We start from the raw sequence: 10895 nt of genomic DNA on the forward strand, positions 1-10895 counted from the left end.
AGTTGCAAATGCATACCGGCTGTCTGTGTAGATGGTAGCCGGTTTACCGGCTGCCATGATAAGTGCTTGGGTGAGCACAATCAATTCGGCTTTTTGAGCCGAGGTTCCCTCTGGGAGGCTGCTAGACCAGATGACCTTATTTTTGTCCACTACTGCCGCTCCCGCTCTCCGCTGGCCCTCATTTAGGAAACTGCTGCCATCTGTATACCATATCAGGTCAGGGTTGGCCAGCGGTTGGTCCGTTAAATCTGTCCGGACCCCGGTTTCTTCTGCCAGAATGGCACCACAGTCGTGAACCGGAACCCCCTCCTCTCCTTGTTCAGCAATTGGGAGGAGGGTGGCCGGGTTTAGGACAGCTGGGGACCCGAAGGTGATGCGGTCCCTGTCCAGAAGAGTCATCTGATAATATGTGGCCCGAGCGTTGCTAAGCCATCGGTCAGGCGGCTGGCGGACAATGCTCTCCAATGCATGGGGAGCTATAAGTCAGATGTTGTCCCAAAGTTAATTTGTCCGCGTCCCGCACCAGCATGGCTGCTGCAGCCACTGCCCTTAGACAGATTGGCCATCCCCTGGCCACAGGATCTAGCCACTTGGATAGGTAAGCGGTTGGTCTTTTCCACGGACCGAGGGCTTGTACTAGGACGCCAACCACCACCCCACCCTTCTCATGCAAGTACAAAGTGAAGGGTTTACTCACATCCGGGAGAGCGAGTGCCAGAGCGGATAAGAACGCCCTCTTTAACTTTTCGAATGCAGCCTGGTGTTCTTCCTGCCAGACAAAGGGGGTCTTTTCTTTTAACAAGGGAGAGAAGGGCTCTGTGATGGCAGCGAACCCTGGAATCCAAAGCCGGCAGTACCCAGCTGCGCCCAGGAATTCACGTAACTGCCGGCGGTCCGTTGGAGCAGGTATGCTGGCCACAGTTCGCTTACGAGTGTCGGTGAGCCACCTCCTCCCTCCCTCCAAGGAGTAACCGAGGAAGATGACTTTGTTTTGGCAGATCTGCGCCTTCTTGGCAGACGCCCTGTACCCCAGGGCTGGCCAGGGTATCCAGAAGTTTCTCAGTCCCTTGTTTGCAGGCGTCCCGAGTCTCAGCTGCCAGGAGTAGATCATCTACATACTGGAGGAGGGTGACATCAGGGGTGGTTTCTCGATACTCCCGGAGGTCTTGGTGTAGGGCCTCATCGAAGATAGTTGGAGAGTTCTTAAATCCTTGCGGAAGTCTGGTCCATGTCAGTTGCCCTGTCCCCCCTCCCTCAGGGTCTGACCATTCAAAGGCAAAGAGCTTTTGAGAATCGGGGTGGAGGGGGAGGCAAAAAAAAGGCATCCTTTAAATCCAGTACAGTATACCAGTTGTGCTCTGGAGGTAAGGTACTCAAGAGGTTGTAAGGGTTGGGCACTGTAGGGTGAATGTCTATTACCCGGGAGTTTACTTCTCTCAGGTCCTGGACTGGTCTGTAGTCATCTGTTCCTGGCTTCCTTACCAGCAGGAGCGGAGTATTCCACTCTGATTGACATGGTTTCAGTATGCCCAGTTCCAGAAACCTCTTGATGTGGGGGTTTTATGCCTTCTCGACTAAGCAGGTATTGTCTTACTTGCATGGGTACCGCGGTGGGTTTGAGGGTGACCACCATCGGGGGTTACTCCTTAGCCAGTCCGAGGTCACCTGTCTCTGCCCACGCGTTAGGGAACCTATGAATCCACTCCTCGTTGTACAGTGAAACAGTGGCTACAGAGGCTTTTGCCACCACTCCATACAACCGGTATTCCTCAGCAGCTGGGAGTTTAGCGTGAGGAGATGGAGGTCCCTACTTTCGGGTGGGCAAATTTTAATTCTGGGCCCCGAGAGGTAAAGGAGATCTGAGCTCCCAGTTTTGTCAGGAGGTCTCTACCTAATAGGGGTGCCAGACAGTCAGGTAGACCAGAAAAGAATGTTGCACAGTACCTTTTCCCAAGTTAACTGTTCTCTGGGTGGTCCAGGGTCTCTCTCTGCTTCCATTTGCTCCTTGGACCAGTGACTTTCAGGTAGGCAGAGGGCCTAGTGGATGCTTGATGACTGAATAGACTGCCCCCGTGTCCACCTCAAAGTCCACTGGGGTCCCCTCCACTTCAAACGTTACCCGGAGTTCGGGGAGGGGGTCTGAACCCTGACTCCCTCAGTCCCCAAGGGCAAGGACCTGCCGGCCCCACCCTTTCTGCTTCTTCGGGCATTCTCTGATCCAATGACCTTCCTCTTTGCAGTAGGCGCATTGATTTGGTCCCAAAGGAGGACGGCCTCCCCGACCTCCTCCTCCTCGCCCCGTGACCCCGGCCCGTCTCTTAACGAGGCTGCAAGAATCTGTGTTAGATGCCGATTTTGGCGTTTTCGCTGCTCTTTTTTTCCCTCTCTTTGTTTTTCTAACCGAGCCTCTTTTTCTTCCGCGGTCTCCCGCTTATAATAGACTTTTTTCAGCCTCTTCAACCAGGTCCCTCAGGCTCAGCCCTTGTAACCCATCTAATCTTTGCAACTTCCGCTGTATATCTGTGGCAGACTGCCCTATAAAGGCCATGCTCACTGCTCCCCTCAATTCCTCTGACTGTGGGTCAAAGGGTGTATATTTTCTATATGCTTCCATGAGTCTCCCAAGAAAGGCAGAGGGGGTCTCTTCAGGCCCTTGAAGAACCTCACCTACCTTAGCCAAATTAGTGGGCCTTCTGGCCGCTGCATGGAGACCTGCCATTAGAGTCTGGCGATAGAGGGACAGATGCTCCCTACCTTCTGGAGTATTCGGATTCCACGTTGGGCACCGCAGGGGAAAGTGCTCATCAATGAGATTGGGGAGCTGAGTTGGCCGCCCATCCGGTCCAGGGACCAACTTCCTAGCTTCCAGGAGGATGCGTTCCCTTTCTTCTGTGGTGAAAAGGAACCCCAGAAGTTGCTGGCAATCATCCCACGTAGGCTGGTGGGAAAACATGATGGACTCTAGGAGTCCAGTTAGGCGAAAGGGGTCTTCAGAAAAGGGTGGGTTATATAAATCTGAGGAAGAAAATGGCCAGTATTGGAGGGCAGGCATGTCTCCTCCAGCCCCATCATCAATAGTTCCCCAACGGGGCGTAGGGGCAGTGTGACTGCCGGTGGGGCCTCATCATGAGGGCGTACCCTTCTCTGGTGGGTACCCTGTGCAGGCCCCGAAGGGGAGACTGGGGCCGGTCCGGATCCTGCCTCCGCTGGCGGCAGCGGCGGTGGCGATCTGTAAGGCGGTGGGGGGTCTAGGTCAAGAGAAATGAGATCAGCCTGAGACTCTGGCAGGGGTGCAGGTGTTGGGATCAATGGGGGAGGGGAAGATTTAGGCGAATCAGAGGTTTTGGTTAGAAGGAGAGAGGTATGATCAGTAGGTGGTGCAGATGGGCCGACCTGAAATGACCGGACCCACTTAGGCGGGTCCACCATTAAATCTTCCCAGACCCAGATATAGGCTTGTTGGTCCGGATGCCCATGTGAACCTGGAATGAAGATTTTTTTGTTTGACTGCTCTGATTATATTAAGATCAAAAGTACCATCTACCGGCCACCCGACTCCGAAGGTGGGCCATTCAGACGAACAGAAAGTCTGCCACTTCCCTTTCCTCACCTGAACCGCCAGGTTCAATGAGCGGTCCGTCACTGCTGACCAATGAGAGAGGGTTAGGGACAAAGGGGTGGAGGCAGACTTGGCGGCCGACTGTCCCATTCCAAACAAGTAGATACCGACACAGAAGGACACAAAGATAGAGACACAACACACAAACAAGACAAGCCGGCAAAATGGTAGGGAAAATGAAGCCAAAAGATTGTCTATTGGCCTGGGCCGTCTGAAAAATCTCCTAGACAAAAGGGAATCAGATGGGGCCCCTGTCTCAGGGTCCCCACACACCAGAGCGTCCTCCAGAGCTGCAGCCTGTGGGTTCGGAACACGTCTGTCCCCCACCGTCCAAGGGTCCTCACGGGCCGCTTGAACAGCTGCTTCCCTGCCGACTCACCACCGTTCTTACCAATCTCGGTGGGACCTCCAGATGTTAGGGTCGGCATACAAAACAGAGAGCTTCACTCCGATATCGGGTCACAAATGAAGCTTTATTATTTTAGACACGAGCTTGTGGGACACCAGCGCGAGGAGTAGCTGGTGACCCCAAGTTTAAGGCTCACAGGCCTTTTATGAGGCAGTTCTACCAGGGCAGGGGAGTGGGGTCACCCAGAGTGTAGACACCTTGACGCCAGATGTCTCCATGGTCTTTTCTCAGAGTCTAGGTAGGTAAACGAATTCCAAGCTTATCTAGCAAGGGGTTATTTGGCAAGCATTCTTCTTAAGCAATTTATCTTGCAAACACAACCCCAGGGGCTATTTGGCAAGCATTCTTCCCAAGCAATTTATCTTGCAAACACAACCCCAGGGGTTAATTGGCAAGCATCCTGTTAGTACAGCATGGTGGGCTCTAACTTTTCTGATATGGGGCGTGGGGGCAGAGTGCAGTATTTCCCACTGAATCTGCAATTAGCAGAGCTAGTGGGGGGGCCTTGTTTCCCTTACAATGGCCTTTCAGTCCACGTCACTGAGCCATCTCACTAGGCCCCACACAATATTTTAAATAGCTCCCTATAAAGTTGAAATGGATGAACCAAAGCTGTTTTGCTATTAACATGTATTTGTTACTATTAACTGAAAATTGTAGCTATTAAATTCATTACTCTTAAATCTAAATAGTATAGAAATAGTTCCTGACTCAAACTCTGATACACAGTATTGAATGGAGTATAATTCATCTTTCTGTAAATGTATGAGCCCTCATTATGTGTCTGTGGTCATTTCTTTTATCTGTAACATTAAGTACAGCATTTAAAGTATTAATGTCCAGTGAGATACATTCTCTGGTTGATTTTTTACCTTTAAAATGAGCTGCAATCTTTATGGAATTGGATTTTCCAAATAAAACATAAAACTCATTGGTTAAGTCCTTCTTGAAATAAGAAGTGTTATTAATTGGAAAGTAGTTTTTTAATGGAGTTATATCTTCATGATATATTTTAATTTTGTTGTATATTTATGTAAATCTATGTCTGTATTTGTGGATATGGGTGCATATATTTGGTATGGATAGAAGGTCAGAGCTCTATGCTATGTATCTTGAGCAATTGTTTCCCACCAGGTCTATAAGACAGTGGCTCTTACCGAATTTAGAGTTCATTATATAGAAAGGTTGGACAGGAAGTTCCAGAGTTTCTGGCTCTACCTATGTGGAGCTGAATGTACAAACACATGTTCTTTCACAAGGATTTTCTGATCTGGGGATCAAACTAAAGTCCTTATGTTTGTGTGGCAAACACTTTACCGACTAAACCATCTCCCAAGTCCACTTATTTTAAGTTTTAATTAGTTTTAAAAAGTAGCAGTTTTCTCTATGACATTTTCTTATGCTCATGCTCAGCTTTGGTTGATTTGTTTCCATACCCTTCTTCTCTCCCATCTTCCTGCCCACCATCTCCATTTGCACCTGTTCCTGCATTCACTGTTTTTATTCTCTTCATTTCACATGTGCTGTATTAGCCACTCCACCTCTGTAATGTACGTGTGTGTGTGTGTGTGTGTGTGTGTGTGTGTGTATTAAGTGATATTCCACATTTGAAAGATAACAGATAATATCTGCCTTTATGAAATTGGGTTACAGCACATGTGTATATGTTTGTACACACACACACACACACACACACACATATATATATATATATAAAATATATAATATATTATATATATATGATGGTTATGTTTCATTTTTTTGTAGAGGTAAATAAAAGTCAATTGAGTGTGTGGACCATACTTTTCTTATCCATTCATTGTTGATGAACATTTCTTTGCTATTGTAAATAAAGCAGCAATAAAAGCAATGAACATAGTTGCATCTCTCTGTAGAATGTAGAATCCTTTGTAGAATGTAGAATCCTTTGGGTATACATCAAGGAATAGTATATCTGGGTCATATGTTAGTTCTATGTTTTGATTTTTATGGAATCTACAGCCTGGGTTTCCATAGTGAAACCAGTTTATCTTTCTATCAACAGTAAACCCAGGTTACTGTTTCCTCCACCTTCCCCAGCATTGCTATCATTTATTTTCCAGATGGACATTAAGAGTGGGATTAGGGGGGTTGGGGACTTAGTTCAGAGTGCTTGCCTAGAGAGTGCAAGGCCCTGGGTTCGGTCCTCAGCTCCAAATAAAAACAAAACAAACGAACAAAAAAAAGAGTGGGATTAGGTATAATCTCAAAATTTTCATTTTCCTGAAGCCTAATGCTGTGTAACACTTTTTAAAATGTTGGCCATTTATTATTTTTGAGAATTCTCTTTCATTCATTATGCCATTTACTGATTGGGCTATTGTTCTTGTTCATTTTTTCCTGCATTTTCTAGGTTTAATCCTCTGTCAGATATGTAACAAGCAAATACTTTCCCCATTCTTTAGAATGACTCTTCAATCAACTCAAGATCTCTTTACTATATCAAAGCTATTGAATATTATTGGGTCTTACATGTTTATTCTTGTCACCATGTCCAGAATAATTAAAATCTTCTACAGAAAATATTTTTAAACTCTACATTCACATTTCTTTAGTTTATATCATGCTCCATTTTCTTGTTTCATAGTCTCATGTAGAATATTATTTAATTTCTTATTATTACTTTTAGTATTGGACAGAACTCTGTAAGTTATGTAAGTTTTCTCTTGTGTTCCACTAACATACTTCATTGTGATGTGGTCATTTAAAAGATTATTTCTAGATCAGGCCTAAGAATAGGCCAGTCAGACATCAGCACACAGATAGTTGTCTGCTCTCTGCCTTGTACTTTTCCTATAATTATAACCTGGAGGAAGGGCTGGTTTGACTCAACAAAATAAAATCTACCCACTGTCATCAGACTTTTCCCTTCTGGCCCTCAGTGAAGAGACATAATGTTTATATGGAGCCTCATTGGCTTCTGCCTGCTGGTGATTCTGAATTAAAAATATCTGCAATGGCCCTTTCTTTTTCTGAAACTTCAGTAAAATTTTAATTTGTTTTTTTAAAAAACAAAAAAATGGATTGAACTTCAACTTTCTAGAAGAGTAGAATCAATTATTATACTTAATTATAAATTCTATGGAGTTTTAATTTGATATTAATCTTTGTTCATCATATTAATGATAAGTCTTGGCTCATGTAATAGATGGTCATAGTATGTAATCAACACCACATCTAAACACCCTGATTATTTAATTTTTAGCTATAAGTTCTCAATAGCATTAAATTGCTTTCCAGCTTGAAATCAACAAAATCCACCAAAATAAAATTTAAAAAAAAATCAAAGCCAGTAGTATTTTAAAACCTTGCCCTCTTTAAAAAAAATACACATTTAGACAGATCATAAACTTTTGAAGAAGCATTTCAAAATGAATTAAATATCGTTACTCAGTCTAAAGAAACTATAAACTTACATGTTTAATTTCATGTTATCTTGTTAATGTCTGTCATTAAAGAGTTAGTGACTTTGTTTTTGACTAATTTTTTTTTTTTTACTAACTGACTTATGCTTATAGTTTTGGTTTGTATTCAAAGTAAAAAAATTACACAAGAAGAAACATTGTTATTTTATGTAAAAAGAAAAATAGTATGTTGAAAAATAATGGTAAGCAAAACATAAATTTCAAAATAAAAAAGAAATTGCACACATTTACTGGATATAAATAATATTGTATTCTTGTAACTGACTCATAATCAACATAGAAAATACTTTTGTGAATATTCATAACTTTTCTAATGATATTTTTCAAATATAGGGTCAGAATTACCTTCACAATCTGCAAAGGAACATGAAACTTGATTATCCATATGACATCATTTGGCAAGGAAAAATGCATTTTCTTTTATATCAATGACACATTTTTAGTTTATTTCTTAATAGCAAGGTTCTCTCTATCTAGCTCAAGCGCTAAAGAGTAAAAGAGAGCTGATTGCCCAGAGCTCCAGCAGCTTTACTGAAGGCCAGGCTGGTCCTAAGGACCCCAAGTAGGATACTGCCCACCACCCACTAAACCCCTTTAAGCCTGACCAACATCCTCAGAGTGCACACCATCTTCTGGGATCCATATCCTAGACTATAACTTCAGAAGATACTTCTGCTTTATGGGAAGCAAGCCTGGATTTAGAGCTGTGGGCCCCCAAATCCCAGTGGAGACACACTACTGTACCTGAAAACTCACTAGTTGCTAGAACCCTTGGCCACTTAGGCCAGAAGACCAGAGATGAAAGAAAAACCAAGAGACAAAATACCCATTTAACAAAGACAAACACATTACCATCATGAGTACCTCATGGAACTTTCCCCAAAACTGACCATATACTCAATCCAAAAGTAAGTATCAACAGATACAAAGAAAAAATTGAAATATCTCCCTGTATTTTATCAGATCACCGTGTATTAAAGCTGGATTTCAACAATCACAAAAACCATGGAAGGCCTACAAACTCATGGAAACTGAACATTTCCCAATTTAATTACCACAAAAGATGGAAAGATCTCTCCTTCTCATAGATTGGTAAGATTAACATAGTAAAAAATCTCCATTAAAATCCCAACACAATTTATTATAGACCTTGAAAGAACAATACTCAACTTTATAAGGAAAAACAAAATACCCAGAATAGCTAGAACAATCCTGTACAAAAAGCTATGCTATAGAGCTACAGTCATAAAAACTTCATTATATTGGTAAAAAAACAGAAAGGTGGATCCATGGATCTAATTAAAGACAGAGATGTAAGTCTACACACCTCTGAACAGAAGATTTTCAACAAAGAAGCCAAAATTATACAATGGAAAAAGAAAGCATCTTCAACAAATGGTGCTAGTCTAATTGGATGTTGTCATGCAAATAGGTCCATATCTATCACCCTGGACAAAACTCAAATCCAAGTGGATAAAGGACCTCAATGGAAATCCAGATACATTAAACCCAATGGAAGAGAAAGTGAGAAATAGCCTTGAATGCATTGCCAAAGGAGACAACTTCAGGAACAGACTATCAAAACTGCAGACACTAAGATCAACAATTAATAAATGGGATTTCAAGAAACCAATTTCTGTAAGACAAAGGACATCATCATTAGGACAAAATGACAGCCTAAAGAATGGGAAAAGATCTTCACCAATATTTCATCTGACAATGTCTGATTTTCAAAATATATAAAAAAACTCAAGAAACTAGACATCCACAAACCAATTAATCCCATTATAAAATGGAATACAAATCTAAATGGAGAATTTTCAACAGAGTACTTCAAATGTTTAAAGAAATGTTCAACATCCTTAGCCATCAGGGAAATGCAAATTAAAACAACTCTGATATTCCATCTTACACTTGTCAGAATGGCTAAGATTAAAAAAACAAACAAAACAACAACAAAAAAAAACATACAAGGTACAGCTCATGCTGGGGAGGATGTGAAGCAAGGGAAACACTCCTTCACTGCTGGTGGGAGTACAAACTTTTACAGCCACTTTGGAAATTAATAAGGCAGTTTCTCAGAAAAGTGGGACACAACTATAGTACTCTTGGGCATATGCTCAAAGGATACTCAATCATATCACAAGGATACTTCCTTAACTATGTTCATAGCAGCTTTATTTGTAAAAGACAGAACCTGGAGATAGCCTATGTATCCCTCAATTGAGGAACTGATAAAGAAAATGTGGTACATTTACACAATAGAGTATTACTCAGCTATTAAAACAGTAACATCCTGAAATTTTCAGGCCAATGGATGGAACTAGGAAAAAAATTGTCCCAAGTGAGGCAACCCAGATACAGAAAGACAAACATAGTATGTACTCTCTTATAAGTGAATATTAGCTGTAAAATAAAAGATAACTATGTGACTATTCCACAGACCCAGAACGACTAGGTAACAAGAATGGCTTAAGGGGGAATACCTGCATCTCCCTGGGAAGGGAGTGTAGAAGACATTTTGTGAGTAGAATAAAGGCAGGTGGGAATGGGAACAGGAGCAATCAGGTGGGCTGGTATTGAGTGGGAGAGTCCTGAAAAAGACTACTGGAAATGGAGGGCATTTTGGGGTCACATAAAAACCTGACACAAGGGAGTCTCCCAGGAACCTATATTGATGACTCCATTTAAGACTCAGAGCAATAGTAGATATGTGTGTCATCTGAACTGGTCATCTCCTGTGATCAAACAAGACTTCAAGTAGAGGGAATGGGACACCAACCCAGCTAAATGACCTTTGACCTACAATATGTCCTGCCTATGGGATGTGCTGGGCTAATCTTGGCCTAGAGATGAGTAAGTTGCCAACCAATGCCTGGTCTAGCCTAACACCCATGCCAGGAGAGTAAGTCTACCCCTGACACTACTTGAAGCACCACGACCCACAGGCTGTATGGCCCAGAGACCTAGGATAGAACCAAACATGATTGGAAGGAGAAAATGTCAATGTAATGATGCCTAATAATATTCTGCTAAGTCTATAGATTGGTGCCTAGCCCAATTGTTATCAGAAAGGCTTCATCTAGCAACTGAAGAAAGCAGATGCAGACCCACAGTTTGGGGAATCCTACAAAAGAGGGGAAGAAAGGATTGTAGGAGGCAGATGGGTCTAGGATACCACTGGAATACCCACAAAATCAACTAACCTGGGCTCATAGAGGCTCACAGAGACAGAATTGACAACCAGGGAGCTTGGATGGACTGACCTAGGCACTCTACATATATGCTACAGCTGTGTAGCTGGTCCTCTTGTGGGACTTTTCACAGTGGGAGCAGGTGCTGTCTTTGACCATCTTATTGGCTGTTGGGACCCTACTTCTTATACTGGGTCACTGCCCAGCCT

At 43.0% G+C, this 10895-nt stretch overlaps 1 protein-coding gene across 1 annotated transcript in view; it reads left to right on the top strand.

Annotated features, from left to right (window-relative positions):
• Positions 1-527: 527 nt before the first annotated feature.
• Positions 528-10895, top strand: part of Kctd3 (potassium channel tetramerization domain containing 3) — a 41640-nt gene continuing 31272 nt past the window's right edge. The window contains exon 1 of the mRNA XM_036202576.1: positions 528-598. Coding sequence (XP_036058469.1) covers positions 528-598 — 71 coding nt within the window. The remainder of the gene's footprint in view (positions 599-10895) is intronic.

This window comes from Onychomys torridus, chromosome 11, assembly GCF_903995425.1.
Source record: "Onychomys torridus chromosome 11, mOncTor1.1, whole genome shotgun sequence".
Lineage (NCBI taxonomy): Eukaryota > Metazoa > Chordata > Mammalia > Rodentia > Cricetidae > Onychomys > Onychomys torridus.